Source organism: Mercenaria mercenaria, chromosome 13 (assembly GCF_021730395.1).
Source record: "Mercenaria mercenaria strain notata chromosome 13, MADL_Memer_1, whole genome shotgun sequence".
In the NCBI taxonomy this organism is placed as follows: Eukaryota; Metazoa; Mollusca; class Bivalvia; order Venerida; family Veneridae; genus Mercenaria; species Mercenaria mercenaria.
This window is the reverse complement of record NC_069373.1, coordinates 37,606,923-37,629,676: the sequence shown is the minus strand read 5'-3', so window position 1 is coordinate 37,629,676 and position 22,754 is coordinate 37,606,923. Positions and strand designations below refer to the sequence as shown.

The 22,754-nt window shown below is 34.5% G+C and overlaps 1 protein-coding gene across 1 annotated transcript; it reads right to left on the bottom strand.

Moving 5' to 3' along the window:
* Positions 1 to 1,753: 1,753 nt before the first annotated feature.
* LOC123528994 (uncharacterized) lies at positions 1,754 to 22,754 on the bottom strand. The gene is made up of 7 exons (XM_045309138.2): positions 22,510 to 22,754; positions 10,536 to 11,609; positions 9,939 to 10,129; positions 5,948 to 6,226; positions 5,423 to 5,509; positions 3,996 to 4,100; positions 1,754 to 3,517 (listed from the first exon to the last, which is right to left on the bottom strand). The coding sequence occupies exons 2-7, from the start codon at positions 11,167 to 11,169 to the stop codon at positions 2,438 to 2,440; spliced, it is 2,376 nt and encodes a 791-aa protein (XP_045165073.2). The 5' UTR covers positions 11,170 to 11,609; positions 22,510 to 22,754; the 3' UTR covers positions 1,754 to 2,437.

Below are 22,754 nucleotides of genomic sequence, written 5' to 3'. Positions count from 1 at the left end.
CTATAATTCATTGAAATGTTATTCCGTTTCAATTCAAATCTAATTATTTCTCTTTTGTATAGATAATTTGTCATATAATAACATTGAATTGTATGACAAACGCTTGCATCGAATGTCGTTCTGGCCTTGGTACAAGGCAGATAAGTAACAACCGGTGTCCCATGGTAAAGTGCATATTTCGCGTAAACAAATAAAGAACGTTTATATATTGATATGAAAGAGGAATATTATTCCATTTATGAGCGCACTGGATACTCAAAAGAACTTTAAAAGTGACGTTACAGGCAAGAAAAATTTGGTTTAAAATTGAGTCGTCCTTGAACATTTTTTTCAGCAATAATTATACCTTCAAATTAATGCAGTAAGATTGCCCTCGTTTGACAGGCATGCTCTAATAAACTTGATCTATTTTGGTCTCTAATAAACATACAAATATATATGGGATTTATGGTGTAATGGTAATACGGCGGATAAACGAAAGCGGTAGTCACGGGCTTCCAAATAAAATTACTTATGGTATTTTGGATCTTAAAGAACTTGTGGTAGGTTCTGAAATATGTACTACCTTGAACTATGCTCAAAAAACATAAAACTCACCAATTTTCTCCTGGAAATTTCGCACAAAAGGGCGACCTACTATTAGTCTGTATTCAGATTATTTGTTTTTGTAGCAATTCACGAGGATACTCAAAAATCTGTTAAAGTTTACCCCTTGCATCTCAAACCATAGATAATCATAGCAAAGATGGATAGTAAAAGTGAAAAAATAGGAAAATAATATGAATGGACATTGAATAAGAGTTGCCATGACAGCATTTTTGTATATGCGTAACCAATACTAGTATTTAATCAAAATTTTACAATACAAAATGTAGTTGTTTGCAAAACGCATATAACCCCTCTGATGGGCAGTTCCATTTTCAGATCACAGTGACCTTGACCTTGACCTACTGACCCCAAAACAAGAGACCATCTGCTGAGCAGTAACCATTTATGAAGTTTACACGCAGTAGACACAAGGGTTCTTAAGTAACTGGGAGTAATACATTTTCAGTCTCAGGGTCTCCGTGACAATGTCCTTTGACCTACAGATCCCTAAAACAAAATGAGTCATGTACGGACCACAGATAATCTTTAGTTATTGAGCTGAAGCAGTTTTCAGTCTCAATGTCACTGTGACTTTGACCTCTGACCTACTGACTCTTAAAACAATACGGGCCATCTACTGAGCAAAGGTAATCTTATGAATTTTGACAATTGTGAAATAAAGTATTTTCTAGTTATTGATCGACCGGCAGACAAAACGATCGGCCGACCGACATCCAATGAGCGAAACAATACACCCATCTTCTTTGAATGAGTTTGGTGCAGAAAAACTGAAATTTGTTAATTAGCGATAAATTAATGATAAGTTGTATAAAAAGGCTGTATTTTCGCTCATGCAAGTAACAACGAAATTCATCTTGCAGCATGCCACCCTTTACAAAGTATATTTCCGAATACCTGCACTGGAATCATATTTATACTTAGGGATGGAAAAGGACTTTGAAATCCATGTGCTCCTAAAATAGAGCTCGAGGCTCGTGTCTCAGACATATTCAGACTTTGACAAATTATTCAAAACAGCTTCAACCCGTATATGACTTGAATACAGAACCATAAGAAGCCAGTATGTCTTTGAAAAAAAAATATTAAAAGATGCGGTTAAATCGCAAATAGAAAAAAAAAAGACATTAATAACCAACAAAAACAGTTGAACACAGCCAAGCTGGAAGAAGTTTATTATCAAATGAGCAGAAATTGAACTACAGTATAACCACTAATAACACAACTCTTATAAGAAACACATCCGAATTATAACAGACATTTTCTTTTCAACTAAATCAGTTTTTTTATCAAATTAACCTTTAAAGTATTTATTCTCTGAAAAACAAGCAATTTTAGTGTTCTGAGAGAGCTTGCATTGACTTTCAACGAAACAAATCTTGCAAAGAATAAGTAAATATTTTTTCTGAGACAGAAAATATGACTAGTTAATAAAGATATCACAGATTTCTAACAAAGGCACAACATGTACTGTCAGTCGTTATTTGGCTGACCAATACATGTATCGATACTATACCTCCTTTTCAGTGTCAGACACTGGTTATTATTGCTACTGGTGCCCCTTTAATAGACTAACAATATTCACTACAGCTATGTAATATTAATATAGTACCCTTCACTGGCATTTGTTAGCAAATAGTCTGAAAGCGTATCGTAGCACCAAGAAATTCAGTGAAAATATTATAGTCTTGGTCTAAACAAGAATCTAAAATTATGACAACAAATAATTGCAACAAATAACAAAAATGCTTTGAACATAAATAAATTGCTTCTAGTATGTGTTTATAAAACACATGTTACAGTCAATTCGTCAATTACCCTTCAACGAAAGCTAACATCGGAGTTTCCGTTTCGGTAACAATTCAGTTTTCAAAGAAGAAAAATCACTGCGTTTGGTCTTTGCGGAAGAACGATCGGCGTAGATATAATTGATTCTTGTTTTGGTTTGGGGTGATGTACTACTTTTCTTACTTGATATGGCTGGGAAATATGGGGTCGATGACCTAGAAGTAGTTATAGGACTGAAAAGGCGTGACTGTTCTAAAAGTTTGGCAACTTGTGAATACGGTGAAATATTACTATGTGCACTTTGGCAACGCCTCTGATTTATATTTTTCTTCTCACTGCTAGATGAAACAGATTTGCCTGCCCCTCCGTGAACAAAAGGCAGCCCCGTATGAACAGACTGGTCTTGTAGACTTTCCATTGAGTAATTCCTGACTTGAGGAGCTGACATAGGATGATGCCATCTACGGCTTTCAAAATTATAACTTCCGATGGATTCAATTAAATTGTTCTGATACATTGGATAGTCTGGGGAGTCCATTCGGTTGAATCGATCCGCTTTCGAAGCAACGAATGCCTTTTTAAGGTGAAAGGAACGAGTTGCTCGAATGCTTATATGTTCTTTCATATCAGGCACTTGGTAGTCATGTCTATGCGGTGATACCGGTGACATTGTCTCGTATCCTTCATCCGGTCCGAACACTTGGCTTATATCATCACGTATTACATTTAAGTCTGAACACGTGTGCCTTGATTTAGCTGTATGAACACTTTCATTCTCAGCACCTGAAGTAATTCCCTTCCTTCTCTTTTGCATCATTTCCAAGTTTTCTAATTCAATTTCTCTCTGTCTTTGTTTATACTGCTCTGTGACTTGTTTCTGTAACTTTTTAGCTTCATCAGGGTCTATCAGAAATTCCTCGTGTATTGCTTCATCTAATGGAGGAGGTGCAAACGGTGCGATGGGCTGTCGTAAACGAGGTGCTCGAGGTTTAGGTTTTACAAACGGGAATAAATTGTTCATTTTATGATCGAGGAGTTCCACTAAGTCATCCATTTTTAAATCGTACGCCATTTGTCTGGCCGTTATTTTATGAACATTCATGATGCCATTTTCGTCAATTTCCTGAAATATTGGGAAAAAAATATTGTTACAAAATTAAGGTAGTGAAGCCAAAATGACAATGTTTTGTATGAGATCTCGGTAATTTCCGGTTTTTGTACGTTGGGATATTTTTACTTCCGTAAAATACATAATCACACGGACATTGCCGAGTGTCAATATAGATCGAAGATATTTAAACTACATGATGTATTGTACTTCACATATCATTGTGTTACTGAACTTCCATTATCACAGACATGCTCCGTTCATATCCTAAGATAATTCATATTACGTAATAGTTTAATCCAGTCCAGTTTTTTATACATTTGTATATCTGTTAGTGTGTGCTAGTTAATTAAACTATCAATTTGTGGTACCTTTTATTTTTTAATTGTCTTACAGAACTTGTCACATCTACTTCGTGAGATTTCTTTTATATTTTTGGTACTCTTATTGTATATTGAGTAAAAATAAGTCTGAAAATAATGCGAAAACTTACGACAAGTTTTCTTTCGTGTTGCCAGTCAATGTCGTTATCAATGAGGAATTCTGCCATCTCTTGCTGTTCCGATCGTACTGCCACCATCAATAGATTTTCCCCATACTGAAATATTAATTAATGAAGGAACCGTAACTAGTGCACCAAAACATTTCAAGCTGAATATATCTATCTCCCTTTAATCACGAATGCTTTACTCCACAAAATGTTTATTGAATACGATCTCTCGGGGAGACTAGAAATTGTTTTGAAAACAGAATTCAACTGTTATAACCTTTATTAAATACAAACACCGTTTACCCAATTCCATACTGATGTCGGAATAGTTGAAGCATAAACAAGTAAAAAGGACCATATGCTTATGCTTAGAACAGAAAAAGTTTCAGTTATTATATATGTTTGTTATTCTAATTATTAAGATCAAGGCATTGGCAAAAACTGACTGATCACTGTTTACAATTCAACACAAAGATAAATCTCCGGTTAATTTTGTTACTACAGGCCGGAAAAATCTATTGTCTCACAGGGCAGGTAAATATACGGTCTGATTTAGTTACCACAGGCCAGATAAATAAATATACGGTCTAGGCCGGATCTATGGTTTGACTTATCATGGAGTCCATTCAACATATGTGTAATAGAGTTCCGCTTAAGCCGGTGCTAGGGGGCGTGAGAGGTGTTGCACATTTCATTACCTCTCATGAACACACTCAATCAAACCGAGTCTGCTATTATTTTTCTTGGTTGCATTCTTTGCTTCCAAAGGTTCTTCAGTTTACAGATTTTATTAGTTACCACAGGCCGGGTAAATCTACGGTCTGATTTATTTACTACAGGCTGGATAAATCTACAGTCTGATTTAGTTGCCACAGGCCGGGTAAATCTACGGTTTGATTTATTCACTACAGAGCTGACAAATCTACGGTTTGATTTGGTTGCCACGGGCTGGATAAATCTACGGTCTGATTTATTCACTACAGAGCGGATAAATCTACGGTTTGATTTGGTTGCCACAGGCCGGGTAAATCTACGGTCTGATTTATTCACTACAGAGCGGATAAATCTACGGTTTGATTTGGTTGCCACGGGCTGGATAAATCTATCGTTTGATTCAGTTACAAGAGGTCGGATAAATATACGGTCTGATTTTTTTTACTACAGGCTGGATAAATCTACGGTCTGGTTTGGTTGCCACAGGCCGGATAAATCTACGGTTTGGTTTGGTTTGGTCACCATAGGCTAGATAAGTCTATGGTTTAACAGTGGTTACCACAGATTGAATAAATCTATGATTTATTTTTGTTATCACAGGCCGAATAAATCTCTGGTCTGTTTAAGATTGGTTACAACAGGTCGGATAAATCAACAGTTTAATTTAGTTACCACAGGCTACATACGATGATAACAGATGGATAGGTTAACCTTACCCATGTCATGCCCATATCAGCATTCTTTTTCTCCAGTAGCTTTTCCAGGCGATTTATGTTTCCCTTTCTGACAGCTTTCACTACAGCCTGAATTAAAACAGAAATCCAACCAAATACTTACAAGTTATGTATATTACTTATGCGTGATAAATATAATTTGAATATGTTTTTCTGAAGCAATACACGAAATAGAAAAACTAACGAGAGAAAATGAGAAATAGAACTGAAGTAGAAGTATCAAACAAATCGGAACGGAATTGGTAGGACAAAACGTCCATTTCGCCATCAGAATGCACTTTAGTAACAGACAATCTGTAGCTTTTTGTTCTAACAATCATGTTTATACAATGTTTACGATCTCGAGTATACATTTACATCGCATGAAATAGAACGAAATGACGACCGACACTGACAACAGCCGTATGTTCATTTTGTCGCCAGTCAATGCATGACAAAAAGAAACCGGCAGCAACCCGATATAAAAAACGCTTTAACAAATATTGATACGTGCTAACATGCCATTACCTGCTTTTGTTTGAAAGTCATTTCACAACAGTCCGGTTCATCGTCACTTGTGTCACTATCATCGTCTTCTATTGGTACTTCTTTAATCGGGTTTTCCCCATCGCTATCATGTGGATCTTCATCATCATTCAGAATCATTTCTATCAATTTGTCCTCTCCATTGTCTGGAATTTCTGTTGATTTTTTATCGTGTTCTCTTGCTGTGTTTTCGTCTACCGATTTTTCGTCGTCTACCGATTTTTCGTCGTCTACTTCAGCTTCTCCAGCTTCATCAATTTCCTGTAAGAACATGTCTTCAGATTGCTTCATACAGTTTAAGAAGTCATAATTGCCACTGTGTCTATATCTATTAGTCATAACGATCGTAGAAACAACTGCACGTTGTTTTCTTGTAAATAAATAGATCATTCAATCAAAATGACTGTTAAGGAGATGGACACATTTAACCACTCTCCATACGTCTATTAACTAGTATGGTGTTAGTAATATATAGATTTGACAGAAATATCAATAGTCTCTTCCTTACTCCAGACAGATGTCTAATGGATATAATTATTTTCGAATTTATTTCGTCTATTATCATCTAATATTATTTCTGATGTTTTAGTGTTTAAGCTACGCCAGTATCCATTTTGTACACATTTCTCTTTATGTAACAACTGCGCAATATCGCGTAACGATTTGAGGCTATAAAACACTAGTAGATGATTAATCCAATTATGTTTTATATCATTTATTTATTTGGGATTATCTAAAGTGAATCATGTATAGAAACTAATCTTTTAATCCCAAGATTTAAACACAAGTATGTATAGTAAAACTCAGACTTTGGCAAATATTCACAGAGAATTTGAAAAATGATTGACATACTTTGGTACTTATGTTATTAAGTCGTACACAGAGGTTAAGTCGTTTGAGAAATTCAGTATTACCACGATTATCATAAGGGGATTCCCTAGAGCAATTCTCTCATGGGCGAATTATCCCTAAATTTCTAAAATGGATTGGTCCATCATTCAATCTGGATAATACCATTTATTATTTCATGAATGTTCACTGAATTTTTTCTGACTGAATAGCGAACAGTGCAGACCATGATCAGCCTGCGCGGATGTGCAGGCTGATCTTGGTCTGCACTGCCGCAAAGGCAGAATCACTTGCTGCCAACAGGCTAAAGGTTAATTGCAAACAAACGCTCAGCAATAAAATGGTTCTTCTGCACAAAAAGGAGCAAAAAATCGCCAAACATTTTTTAGATTTTTAGAATACATTAATTGGTGTTCAAATTATCCCGGCGATGCTATACTATGTATACATAGTACCATACCGGCGAATTTTTTTTTTCTCATTGCCAGCTTTCATAGCCAAATCGCTGGCTTATCGATGAAATTGTCTCCATCGGCGTTATCGATTTCTCGATCCGATTGATTTTGCTACTATAGAGATATAGAGCAATAGGAAATGATTTTTTAAACTGTAATAACTTTTTTATGCCATATAATTTATCCATGTATGAGCACAAACTTTTAATCTTTCATTATTATAATGATGTAAAAAAGTTTTGTGATTTAATAGCAGCTTAATGCTTCCATACTCGTTACAAAATGGATACTATCACTCCCTATTCCCACAATAGAAGAGTCATTTTTCATATATAATCATTTTTCAAATAGAAATTTCGTACTTTTATAATTTTAGTACAAACTTTATCTACGTATGTGCACAAACTATAAGTATGAAGATTTTGATGGTGTTTTTTAAAATGAAATTTATCATGATCTTAATGTTTCCCAGATCATTTTAATTCAGTCATGTTTTAGCAAAAAACAATGTTGATGTGAATTCATCTGAATTGCAATTGTTTTGTATAATTGAGCCATGCCATGAGAAAACCAACATAGTGGCTTTGCGACCAGCATGGATCCAGACCAGCCTGCCATCCGCGCAGTCTGGTCAGGATCCATGCTGTTCGCTTTCAAAGCGTATTGCTATTAGAGAAACTGTTAGCGAATAGCATGGATCCTGACCAGACTGCGCGTATGCGCAGGCTGGTCTGGATCCATGCTGGTCGCAAACCCACTATGTTGGTTTTCCCATGGCACGGCTCAATTATGCTTCGAATTCAGAATGAACATCTAATCTCTTCAAAAGCATCTTGGCGATCTTCGAAAGTTCAATCTGTATTACTTTGTTCATGCTTGTTATATGTAAAATGTGATACCAGTAATTATCTCGATAAAAGTATTCTATAGCAAATATCGAATGCTTCGAAACATTATTTAAAGCTTTACAGAAAAGCAGTCCAATTGCTCATCTACAATCATCAACTAATTACCCCATCTATTTATAAGTGACGACATACTATTATGCGCTCAGGAATGCAAACACTATGTTTTATTATTACTTCAGCACAATGAAAAGTTGCATGATTCGCACGCCTACATTGTATAGAATCTTGGTACATGAGCAAAACATAACAAATAATTGTTTGCGTTCCTAAAGCTTTGTCTTAACGTTACAACCACGACCCAAATGTCATGTACAGTGGCCTTGGAGCCAGGACCTTTGCGTTCTGCAGTTCCTAAATTGTTACAACAGTGTTATCTAGCGCCTTTTAGGTTCTTATCATGCGACCACCATGTGCTTACCACAATTTGTGTTTCAATAACGCTGATAAGAAAGAATAAATAGATTTTATATCGATGCCATATTTGATCTTTATGATCCTTTTGAATATAATGTTATCATTTTGCAATCACGAGTTAACACATTATTGGCAATCTACCACACGGGAGGGAGGAATGCATACATGTAAATAATGGGTAAATAAAGTATAGACTATAAAGCATACTGGATTCAGTATAGTAAACCGCAGTCCATATGAAGAACAAGTTATGTCAAATCTATCTTATTTCAAAGGGTTTGGTATCTTTTATGATTTAAAGATCCTGAATCATTGACTTAAGAATACTGTTAACTCATCTGTATATAGATATCTTGACAGATAAGATGATGACGATAAAGAAGAAGTTGTAACGAGAAGGATATTCTTGTTGAGAAAGTAGATGATGAAGCTGAGAAAAAAGAAGGTAATGACGATAAAGTAATGATGCTGAGGTAGGAGATGACGAAGCTGAGAAAGAAAAAGTAGATGATAATGCTGAACAAGAATAAGATAGATAATGACGATAAAGAAGAAGGTAATACTGCTGAGACAGAAGAAGATGATGATGATGATGACGACGACGACGATGATGATGATGATGAGAAAGAATAGGATGAAAAAAGACAAGGACGATCATGATTGTCCTAATATTGAATGAACCAATCTCTTATATTCTCCGGGTGAAGAAAAGATAGATAGCCTCATTTTATATGCTAAAGTCTAGTAGATAAACCTAATCATTTTTGAAAACGTCTCCTAAATTTTTAAACAAATGAAACAAACCGGATGATCATAGTACTTATGACTGCAAAAATATGTATGTCACTAAATGGAATAAGAAGTTTTACCCCATCATCGGTTCAGCTACAGATGAACCCTTATACACAACAGTTCTACTGCATATCATACAGTATTTCCTGTTTCATTGATCAATAGTGTTTAATCTGATTAGAGCTTTAAAAGACCTTTCCAAATAAGATTAAAATAATACACAATTTATCTGATTAGAGCTTTAAAAGACCTCTCCAAATAAGATAGAAGGAATACACAATTTATCTGATTAGAGCTTTAAAAGACCTTTCCAAATAAGATTAAAATAGTACACAATTTATCTGATTAGAGCTTTAAAAGACCGTTCCAAATAAGATAAAAGGAATACACAATTTATCTGATTAGAGCTTTAACAGACCTTTCCAAATAAGATTAAAATAATACACAATTTATCTGATTAGAGCTTTAAAAGACCTGATAAAACGACACAAACACTTGAAGATTTTAGCGAAAGCGTCATACCTAAAATATACCAATCACATTAAAAGTTCTTACCTCTTTCGTACCAGCTAGTTGTCCTATATTGGTACTTGTAACTTCTTTTATAGGTTCCATGTTGTTGGCCCGTAAACTTTCTTCAATAACAAGTTCGGTATCCTCGTGGATTGTCTGAAGTACATTGTCATCAAAAGAGTCCATCAGACCCAGTGACATCTGGTTATTGTTCTTGTCACTGATCTCTCGATCTGTACCAAAGTAAATACTCGTGTTTCAAATGCTTTGAATGGTAATAGAAAGAAATGATGACCTACGTTTCATTCCTACTAGTCAAATCATTTAAAACTAACAAAAATTAAAATCAGAAGTCCTCTATTAGAATAAATAGTCGTTTAGGTAAAACCAGTATGAAAGAGCTGAATCAGTGATGGTATGACTGATTTCATTATAATATGAATAAAAACAAACTGAACATATTTTTGTGATAATAAGCACAAAATTAAATCTTATCCAACTCAGTTTCAAATTCCCAAGGCTCTATGGTCAAATACCAATCTTAGGCTTTACAGACATAGATTAATATTAGTATCACAAGTGTTACTTGATGGAAGCCTTCAATCCCATATATTCAGCTGCCCAAATCAATTGTCATACCTGAAATAACTCGATCTAACTCCGCTTTTACATAGGCGTCTTCACTATCGAGGCCTGGATATGTCTCTTCTTTACTTCTAAAATGTTCCTCATTTCCATCAAAACCGTTAACATCTGCCACTTCCTCAGGGTCTGCCTGGGAACGCAACAGTTTATTTAGTAAATAGCTGTCATATCCAGCACCATTTTCTTTACTAAGTATACGCCCATTTTCATTTGGTATTAAATGCTTTCTTATGTCTCTGTCTCTGTCCCTGTCACTGTGTTCATCCACATTTAGATTTATAATGTCCTTTGAATATATGTCATTTATAAGAAGAGCTTCCTGTAAAACATTCTCAGCCAGTAGCCCAGAGTAGTTAATAACTGCGATACTAACTTTATTATCAATGTCTGCATTCAACTTTGCTGTTTCCTGCTTAGATTCAACGCGTGTTTCTAATTCACTATTACAACATTCATCATCACCTTTCTTATCGAAATGGCCAACACTTTTCTCCTCTATATTTTCAATGGTTTTATCTTCTATCTCTTTTCTTTTATCGCCAATTTCTTTACTTATGTCATCTCCTTCTTCACTTTCATCATCAATCTGTTCCAGAATATCCTCTTCTATGACGCTATCGGAACTCATTGTGGCTTTTATAGAGAGTTTCAACACATCTGATCACTCCGTTTCTTTCAATATTACAATGAAACCTTAATTGTTTTGCCCCATGCCTCATGTGTCAACATCCTCACGATTTTAATAATGTATAAGACTTTAATATTGCAGTGCCTAGACACTTAGTCCCCTACCGCTGTTCCATTATATAATCTGAATGCAGCCGTAATTTCTGTCAGCAAATTAATAATTCATACATTAACTGAGCACATTTTTTCCTAATTTAAATTCCTTTTGTGTACACTCTGTTTGTTTGTATACATTAATTTATCAATACAGTCCATTTGTTCTTATTATTAATAATTCCCACGGTAAGCCACTTTGTTCTGTACTCCTAACCAAAATGGATTTGATTATGATAAAAAGTATATCTCCGTATAAATCCGTTTAAATCTCAAGTCGTGACGATTCTGCAAAAATAAGAAAAATCATATGTAATATTTAGAAGTAAACTCGTGTCATGCACAGTCATTCTCAAATATTACTAGTAATTTTTGCGCTTTTGTTAACTAATGTTAACTAGATAAGCTGGTATTTGAACGTCATGTCATTGTGAAGAAAACTAATCTTTTCAAACAACAAACCGACTTTACTTAAACCCTAAAATTATTATTTATTAAATAGCAGACAGAGCCTTAATCCCGTTTTGGATTTCTATATAACTAAAGAGTTAAAACCTTCGCACTTTTCTACACTTTAAACCGGCTCTTCATTTCTTAAATATGCCGAGTCAATTATGTTATTCAATTTATGTAAAATTTAATGTATTCAAACAGTATTTATTTAAGCAATGTCAATTACAAAATTAGAATATCAAAAGAATGATTTAAAAAAAGTTTAACATATTACATAGGTAATATGCCATGTGTTCTTAAATAACAGATTTGCCATATAGAAATAGCAACGGCAGATTAGAATCAAATGAATTCTATTAAATGTTAGAGAGACCCAAACCCTACGTCTACGTGGCTAGCTATTTATGTAACTGCAGACGTTTTTATCCAATTCTAATATTTCTTTATATTTGATTTTATGTGTGACTTGTTAAACATCATAAATATTAATCAATGCGAGATACAGTCAAACAAATATCATACAATCTTCTACGCAGTGATCTCCCCTTACAAGTATTGTTAAGGGGGATAATTGCTGTGTGCAATTGCCATTTTGCACATCTGTACTTTCATAGAAAGATATATTTTAAATTCAACAAGATTTCTCTAAACTAAGTGTCATTTAATCTGTCTAAACTTCTCAAAGCGAGAAATGAATTTAAATGATTTGTGTAACCTTTCTCATGTAACAACGTGGTCGTGGAATAATCATGTTCTTGCGACGAAAGTTTATACAAAAAAAAACATTTACAAATCATGCAACAAAGACAACTGAGATTGTGTCCCACAAGGACAGAAATAGCTTCACTGACACTCGCTTACTTAAAGACCTGTATAACGTTAGAACTTTGAAATGATTTCAGTGATTCTTTTGTATTTCCTCAGCACACCGTACTAATTACATGCATTTGATCCCTCCTCGTGAAAATTAATAACACAGTATACAGTTAAGAAAACGACTAATAGTTAAATGTTATGTTTCAAACAACCTTTTAAAATAAGTCAAGATCAGTCGCTGGCTCTTACAATTTTCCACAAATGTTTGCTTTTTTTTTTAGGTCAAAATGCTTTTCAAATCAATACTTTTAGGAAAACAAGTTAAATTGTAAATCGCCTCCTGGATCGACCACATTTAAAATGATAAAAGATCTCCTGAAATCTGCTAATAATTAATCCATTTTAAAATTGAAAAATGACATTGAATAGAATTTCCCCTCTCAACACTCTTTGATAGAATATAAAGGTAGGCATTGAAAATAAAATGCTTGCAGCGATCTTTTTTCCACTTCGCAAAATAGCATATTTGATGTCTAAAAGAGTCCCAAGGTAAATCCTTTGGGTGCAGCGCATCCGCTGTTCGTTAACGGTTTCTCTAATTGCAATAGGCCTTGAAAGTGAACAGCATGGATCCTGACCAGACTGCGCGGATGCGCAGGCTGGTCAGGATCCGTGCTGGTCGCAAAAGCACTATATTGGTTTTCTCATGGTGTGGTTCAAATGTATATTCCAGCAAGACGTGCTACTTCTACTAAAAGGAGACTTTTTAAGGTTAAAACCCTTACCACTTCACTGAGACTTTCAAGACACTGTTTACAAATCACATGGACTTAGTCTTTATACAAACACGTCATAGAAAGGATTTTAATGGAAAACTGTTTGCGATCACAGTTTAAAAGACAAATATTGCTCAAGTGTAATAAAAACAATTTTTAAAGAATTTTTCAATAAGGTAAATGAGTAAATATCTAAATGCTCGAGTCTTGTCATAAATGACAAAATATCTGTACTAGTCGAAACACATTGTATTCTTGAAGTTATAAGGTTCGAATATTTGTTGCGATGTTTCAGTTTCCAAAGGTCTGATAAGATAAATTTTAAATAAACACCGAAACTCATTGTGATCATTGTTCCTTATGTAACTTCTTTATTTTCAACAAATTTCATACAAACATAATATGAGCCGCGCCATGAGAAAACCAACATAGTGCATCCGCGCAGTCTGGTCAGATTCCATGCTGTTCGCTTTCAAAGCCTACTGCAATTAGAGAAACCGTTAGCGAACAGCATGGATCCTGACCAGACTGTGCGGATGTTCAGGCTGGGTTGAATCCATGCTGGTCGCAAATGCACTATGTTGGTTTTCTCATGGAGCGGCTCAATTACCATCGATGTTGATTTGCTGGTGATATTTTTAATAAGCCAGTTACAACTGATGCAAAGACAAAATGATCTTCCAAAAGACTTATTGAAGGTCAGTGGTTCTATGGGTGTCCGCCTGAAATACTGCCCAAATGGGCACCTGGAGTCTTCCTCCACATCAAAATCTGGGGTGTCGGCATATGACTGTTGAGACGTTAAACCCCACAAAAACAAGACTGTTAGTCTGCTTCTATGTGTAGGGCGTAAAACGAATAAAATTATATTATTGCATAACACCTTAGTATGTTCTACATTCTCTGATAATCAACAACATCGGGTCATGAAATAATATCATTTAATTCGTTTAATTACTAATTGCTATTTTTGCTAGTCACAAAATACGCTAAAATGGTTTTATATTTATTAAATTATAGAATATTTTTTCAACATGCATGTAGAATAGTGGAACAATTTATGCTGGAAATATCCCGGATATGTAACACTTAAGACAAGGACTGTCATATAACAGAGCGATCAGTTATCTAAACACTTCTACACAGTATAAGTTTACACAAAAGCTTTAGAAAAAGTTCTGATTTAGAACATCAGCATAATTTAATAATCTTTAAGTCAGAGCTATGGGACTTGGTTCAGATCTGTCACTTCAGAGTGCCAAATACTTAATAACAGGTTGAAAGCATTCAGTGTAAATAGTTCCTAAGAAACCTGCTTACATGCAAAACTTTGATTCACTTTTTAAGTTAAAACGAAGTTTAACTCTGCCAATTATGACCCCTGTGAGGTCATCTCATGATGCCAAATACTTGTGTGGAGTTTGAATGCATTAGGTTTTGTTGTTGTTGAGAAACCTGCTTAAATGCAAAACTTTTGTGACGCGGACCAACGAAAGTGTAACACCAACAACTCTACAAATAAAAAAAGAGCATAGTCTAGCTTAAAATCCCATATTTGCTGTCAGTGTGGTTGGAACATTTCCCCTAATGTAACACCCTAGTCAATTACTCTCTCCGGTCAGTCCACACTATCTACTCCGAAAAAGGATGCCCACATACTCGTGCAAATAAGTTAGCAATAGTATAGAAACATCTTTTAGAAACTGAATATTCTTCTGAAACAAATATCATATTTATACACTGGGTTTTTGTGTTTAAGAAATTATATAAGCCTCCCTTTCGATACTAATATTCCATTCCGAACTTCCTGTCCAATTCATTGCGTTTATTACTGGCTTAGATCGACAACACACAAAATTTAATACAACTTTACAAACAGCTCCAATTGTTCCTTAGTTAATCATCAACACACCTTGTAGATTACTTATATGTGACCCTGCATGGTGACAATAAAGAAGATTTTATGCTGGACTTGAAATAAGGCCAGCTTTTAGTACAGCCCGTTTATTATGCTAGAATGTTCAACATAACTGAGACTGAACGATTTGTGAAGTACATATTAGTATACCATCGACCAGTTATGCAAAAAGGATACCATTTTCATTTAGAACGAGTGTCTTTGGCTGTATATATTGCAATAGCTCAGTGATTCTCAACTTGCCAATTGATGCATTTGTCACGACTGCTTGCAAAGAAATCAAGGTCCATGGGATTCGAAAACCTCGGTCTTTTTCGTTGTATACAATAAAGGAAAAGTCCTGTCGTAATACCGGCCCGTCGAGATGTGCTGGAATAAGACGCGATTGATCACCGATTATAAAATCGAGCTAGTAAATGTTCCACAAATGCTTATTTTCTGTGAAGAATGCTTTTCCAATCGATACATTCAGCAAATTAAATTGCTAATTACCAACTGGATCGAGCAATTTCAAATGATAAAAGATCTTTTGAAAACTGCGCATGATTGTTCTATTTTAAAACTAAACATCGCATTGAACAGAATTTTTCATTTAAACTCTCTATAATAGAATCAGAAAGGCCGACATTTAATTTGATATGCTTGCAGCTATTTTTTTGCACTTTGCAAATTGTCATTTTCGGCATGATAACTATTAGAAGGCTTGATAAGTAAGCCCTTACACTTCATATACACGTTGTCGTCGAGGCTTCTGCGACACAATGAAAGCTGAAACATGGAATCGTCAACAAAATATTTTAGCACATGGCATGTCGTGAAAATAAAAATGAGTCTGAACTCCAAGATTTGGTCGCTTGTTTGCGTACTTCAACTATATCACGGATTAGAGCAAGTTTGAACCATTTTCGGTTACGGTAATAAATGAGAAATGCACTGATTTGGATGTACATGTAGGCAAGACGTGTTCACAGTTACAAGATAATTTATATGTATCTTAAACATGAAAGCATCCATATTGCCTGAAGCGGTTTGTTCCTTCAAAATCTTTTTACCAAGACTTTCCAGACACTGTTTATAAAAAAAAAAGCATATACTTAGTCTTTATAAAAAAGATGCCATAGAAGAGATTTTAATGGAAAACTGTTTGCGATCACCCGTATAAACATTTCAACGCCTTTCGAGTGTATTCAATCAAGTTACATTAGGTGGTATCTAAAATCTCGAGACTTGTCATAAATGACAAAGTATTCCCAAAAAATGGAAACATTCTTATCGTTATAAAAGGTTTGACTAAATATTTATATAGCATGTCCCATTGCAAAATTTTTGTTTCCTAGGAGGTCAAATGAAAATAAATTAAAGATGAACTACAAAATCATCGGATAAGCGTCATAGTATAATCATGGTTCAAATATACATGTAATAATGAAAGCAATCTTGTATAAAATATATATTCACGCTGACAAATCGTACATAAGAACTTTCAAACCTGTAATTTGGGGATTTTTATTTTCAATCACGCTGTTCAAAAATTACTGGTAACTAACAACTGGTTCAAACACAAGATCGGCTATGTTACCCCCATGCGTGTCTGCTTCAAAACCATAGTCGACACTAATAAATTCTGTTTCAAAGTTTCAATAAAAAAAAATACACCTTACAAAGAATAGAAAAAAAATCACTAGCAAATAAATGTAATGTTTCAAATAACCTTATTGAAATAAGTCAAGATTGGTCGCCGATTTGAAAAACAAAACTCTTACATTTTTTATTTGCCAAGTGCAAAATGTCTTTCAAACCGATACATCTAGCAGACAAGTTAAATTGTAATTTACCACCTGGATCGACGAAATTTCAAATGATAAAAGATATCTTGATTGGTGTATTTCAAAATTGAAAATGGTATTGAAAAGATTCTCTTTAATAGAATTACAAAGGCTGACATATCAGATATATGAGCCGCGCCATGGGAAAACCAACATAGTGCGTTTGCGACCAGTTTCATTAAAATCTATATTGTGGGAATTTTCTGTACTCAAATTGTAATTTCCCCTTTATAAAATTGTTACTGATGTACATATTTTTCAAATCACTCTAGCAAAAAATCAAACACTCAACAAATTCTTTTTTTTTAGTATATCCAAAAGTTTGAAAACTCAGGGTTTGATCAAATTCTGCAGATCTACCTTAAGGTAACAAAAAGAAATATTTCTGACAAGCCCAAATGTCATATCAAAATTTAGTATAGTGTTGCAAAATGGCGATAAATACCTTTGTATTTTATCACTTTTGAATAAAAAATATTTTTAATCTGTATTTCTGCTCTCAGAAAGTGACAGCAGTGTGAAATCAAACCAGTGCTAAAGACTATACCTCAGAGTAAAGGCCATGACTATAAAGTCTGTTTAATATGAAATAAGGCAATGCCTCAATCAGGAATCGTTACAGTCCATCAGCTTACCCAGAAATATGCGTTTGTATCAATTTAATGGTAGATTTTGGAATATAAAAAAAACAATACTGCCCATATTTGTACTGATGTGCAAGACTTTGCGGTTCGGACAAGGGAAAAGCGTATTCTTCCAAAAAAATCCGAAGTCAGACGCTCTGTGCACGTGCCGGAAGACCACATTTTTTAATTCGATAGTATATCTCATTCGGTTTATATCGCATGTTACCGTAGAGGGATCGATCCCGATTTTCGTCGCTTCGGGACGAAAATCGGTAGGATCAATTCCCTATAAAGGTCACAATTTTCGCTTCAAGTTTAACCTTTTATAGTGTCAATTTACCTGTGATGAGTGACCACCCGTTAACTAATATCACTTTTTTTTTCATTTACAGACAAGTCTCACTGTATTTCAAAATATTACAAGAGTATATTAAAAAGTTAACGTCGTTGTATATAGTATAAACTGGCAAAAATAAAGGGAGCTAAATTATGGCCCCTACAAAAGTTTCTTTTCTATATAAAAGATGACGATATGGAAATCTAACACACATTTCTTTACTCATTAATGGAAAAGGGCAAACATGTATGTCAATGTGCCGAGCATTTTGAAGTATAAAATATGTATTTTCCGAAAAGATGACTTAAAAATGAAAACACAGAACGTGGCTGAAAACGGCTTGTACTTAGACTGAAAAGGGACTCACTTTCATGATTATATACACTGTTTTATATAAACCTGTCATAGAAAGAATTTTAATGGAAACTGTTTACGATCACGTATTTTAAAAGGGTAATAAAAAGGTTTTAAGGAGTACATAATAGGCACACATTATGAGATATATATGTTATAAATCGAACAAAAACCCTACATATGGAAAAATATGGACTTTCTTATTGATATAGAAGATTTGAATAAATATTTATTTAGCATATACCGTTGCAATACTTCAGTTTCCAAGGAAGGTGTGATAAAATGAGCCGTGCCATGAGAAAACCAACATAGTGGGTTTGCGACCAGCATGGATCCAGACCAGCCTGCGCATCCGCGCAGTCTGGTCAGGATCCATGCTGTTCGCTAACAGTTTCTCCAATTCCAATAGGCTTTAAAAGCGAACAGCATGGAGCCTGACCAGACTGCGCGGATGCGCAGGCTGGTCTGGATCCATGCTGGTCGCAAACCCACTATGTTGGTTTTCTCATGGCACGGCTCAAATAGATTTATGACGAAACGGGACACTATAATTAGGAAATCAAAACAGCGTTGTACGTGAATATAGTTTTTAGTTCTGTTTTCATAAGTACATTTTATAAGTCCACGACTTTAAAACGATGTTGTCATACACTTTGTTCAAAATCTGCAGGTGATGTTCTTAAGAAGCCAGTTGCAGATGGTGCAACGATGAGCATACTAGTGTCTGCGTCAAATCTATGATTGGCACTAATAACTATGATTTAAACATTTAATAAAAACATAACAGTCATATGTGTTGGTGACTTTTAAAAATTGTTAGATAAAATTATACCATTCCTTGGAGTTTGGTATGCTCTGTATCCTCTGAAAGAGAATGACCTATTCTCACGCAAAAAAGTTCATGTAACATCTCAAAGAAAAAATTTCCATGAACTAAAACTATTTTAAGTCAAAGAGCACATTAACTTCTTTAGGATAACACAATGGTTCCTTCTCGAACTTTCTGTAAACAGCAGACAGAATTGTTGATTTTGTATTTGAGTTAAGCTGGTCTGCAGTTCGCATTGATTTTGTGCATTTACACAGGCTTATATTAATCTACTATTGTACCAATGCTAATTAATGCAAACAGAAGCACACCTTGTAAAATGATTTCACTAATTCTTAAATGTATTTCTTCAGCACATTGTGCAAATGACCTGAGCCGCACCATGAGAAAACCAACATAGTGGCTTTGCGACCAGCATGGATCCAGACCAGCCTGCGCATCCGCGCAGTCTGGTCAGGATCCATGCTGTTCGCTACCAATGCCTATTGCAATTAGAGAAACCGTTAGCGAACAGCATGGATCCTGACCAGACTGCGCGGATGCGCAGGCTGGTCTGGATCCATGTTGGTCGCAAAGCCACTATGTTGGTTTTCCCATGGCGCGGCTCATGTCATCCTTCGTGGCGAAAATCAAGTGCACACTATACAGTTTAAGCAAACCGATCATAAACCAATGTAATGTTTCAAACAATCCTCTTGAAATAAGTCAAGTTCAGAAGCCGATTTGAAAACCCAGCTCATAAATTTGTTCACAAATGCATATTTGCCAAGTGCAAACTGCTTTTCAAACCAAAACATCTAACAAAAACAAGTTAAATTGTAAATCACCACCTGGATAGACTAATTTTCAACTGATAAAGTTATCTTAAAATCTGCTAATGATTAGTCCATTTTAAAAATGCAAATGGTTTTGAAAAGAATTTCTTCACTTAACCCTCTTTAATAGAATTAGAAAATCGTGCATTAATCAATGTTATTCCCTACATGCACTAAAGCACCTTTCTTTGGGATCTCATTTAACACAATCGTGTAGCCCAAACAAGAAATAAACTTATGGTAAGTATAGTAATTTTTACTATGAATTGGTACATTAATTTGAATCAGTTCTGCTTGGTTCGATCCACGGTTCGGCAATATCTATATTCATGTAGCCAATCATTTTAAGGTGGCATATAGGCTAACTCTTTACCATGGTAAATTTGAATTTAAGTTGTTGTTTCTTTTTTCGTGAAAGAGGTTGCTAAAAATGTATGTACCCCTACTGAAGTTGACAACCCTCACTTTTTACTTTCAAGATAACATTGTCTGCTACAAAAAAAAATGATATAAAAATATTTGATAGAAAAATGTTTATGATCACGAATAAAAATACTTCCAATGTCAAAAAGAAACGTACTTAAAGAGTACTCCATAAGGATACAAAAGGAGGTATCTGAAAGCTCGAGACTAGTCATAAATGACAGAAAAAAGTCCCTACAAATCGAAAAATATTGACTTTCTGATTATTATAAAAGATCTGAATAAATATTTATTCAGTATATCAGATTGCAATATTGAAATAGAAAGACATTATATATAGATAACTATTATCCCTAAACCGCATTCAGAGATATGACTAAACTTCAAAGAAATTATTTAATACCCTTTCACCATGTTGTTGTAGTTCATATTTCCTGATGTCTAAATTAAGTCCTTGGCAAACAGCAATTAAGGCGAACCTCTACAATATGACTGTGAAAGATAATTTACGATTTTTACCTACTTTCTTTTAAAAACAAAACTTGCAATGTACAAAATCTTCGTTTGCAGCTTTTAAAGCTTTAAACGGGGTTTTCAAGACAAAAACACCATACGAGCAATACATTTTTTTGTATAATGGTTCAAAAATACTTGACGTTACCTATTCATACAACTCAAAAACAGTTTTTGAGCGAATTTCAAACCATTCAAACAATTTACCTTTTCCTTACCACAAACATCACAAATGCTATAAAAATCTTGTTGAAAAAACTTATGTATCTGGTTCAAAAACTAATATGTTTATTTCAACACAAAGATCAACATAGTAAGTATATCAGTATAGATACCAACAAATATATCTAACCCAAAAATAAATCTAGTTAGACTGCTAGTAACTGTTCTAGTCAAGATTAACGCATATAAATCTGGCTCAAGATCAAGCTTCACAAAGAAAATAATACTTGTATATGGTTCAAACCAAAGAAAGGCCAACATTACATCTGGTTCAAAGCTAAGATCGTTCTAGCTAGTCTACAGGTATCTGCTTCAAATCATCGACATCAACATCAACAATAACTGGGTCCAATTCAAGCCCAGCAAAGGCTTTAATATCTACTTCAAAAGCAAGACCGACACCAATTACACGTGTTTGATTCTAAACAAAGATGTACTCGAATAGCATTAACTTTTGTTTCACCTTATAAGACAAGAGCACCAAATCTCTTCATTTGTAAAATGTGTTGATGTCTTTGTCATGGCACCTTGATATATTTGTACAAGTAAAATCAAATTGAATTCTGAATTACTATTGTATAAACTATGGCCCACACTGGTATTGACATAGGGATAGTGTTTCGTGCTAATGGGCCGATATATGAACGTCGGAACTGTGCTAATGATCGTATCTTACCTTTCACAATCAAAAAGGTAAACAGTCAATTACCAATATTCTAAAACTAGAATAAAATCAGATATTATTAATCGGTAAACAAATTAGTGGGCAACCGAAATGTATACAATTTTCTGCATTGTGAAGGAAAATCGAATGAAACATTCGTTTTTGCTACGCAAACGAAAGGAGTTAAAATCCATTGTATCATTGGAATAAATGTAAAAGCCGAACAGAATTTGTTATACACCACCATACAATTGCAATACATTCCCGTTTAGTAAATAAAACAATGATACATGACATGAAACGTGTCCAAGGCATTCAATATAATTAGTTGAAATGTCCTCCGTCCCCTTCCTTGTAAGTTTTTCACGTGAGTCTACCTTTTTTTAGCATATTCTTACGTTTTAGAATGATTTGCAGAGAGAAGATAGGGAACTGTAAATCGGCAACAATAACGCACTTTTTTAACTGACCTATTATTCTGTCGATGTTTCTATTATTTAATTTAACTGCCGACACCGATTTTAAAGATAACCTACTAGTATATTAAATCTACACGTATTGTCATATTTATGTACTTAATATCATAAGTAATAAATAATGAAGAAAAAAAACTTACGGGTCTCGTTTGTAACAAAACACGGGTAACGTTAAAGCATCCATCAAAATCTTTAATAGAAAACTTCACAGGTTTATGGTAGCTCTTTTACGCCGTTGCGACATTTCCAATCCCGAATGGCCCAATAAAACCCAATATATTCACATTACTTTAATATTTAATCCACATTGAAAGGAAATCGATGTGTTCGCCGTCAAAAAGCCCATTCCAATTTGTAAAAGTCGTCTGTAAACGCATACCAGTTA

Coding starts and splice junctions, on each gene's coding strand:
- LOC123528994 (XM_045309138.2), bottom strand. CDS start 11,169: ATGAGTTCCGATAGCGTCATAGAAGAGGATATTCTGGAACAGATTGAT. Junction 6,227..9,938: donor AACTAGCTGGTACGAAAGAG/GTAAGAACTTTT, acceptor ATGTTCTTACAG/GAAATTGATGAAGCTGGAGA. Junction 5,510..5,947: donor TGACTTTCAAACAAAAGCAG/GTAATGGCATGT, acceptor GTTTTAATTCAG/GCTGTAGTGAAAGCTGTCAG.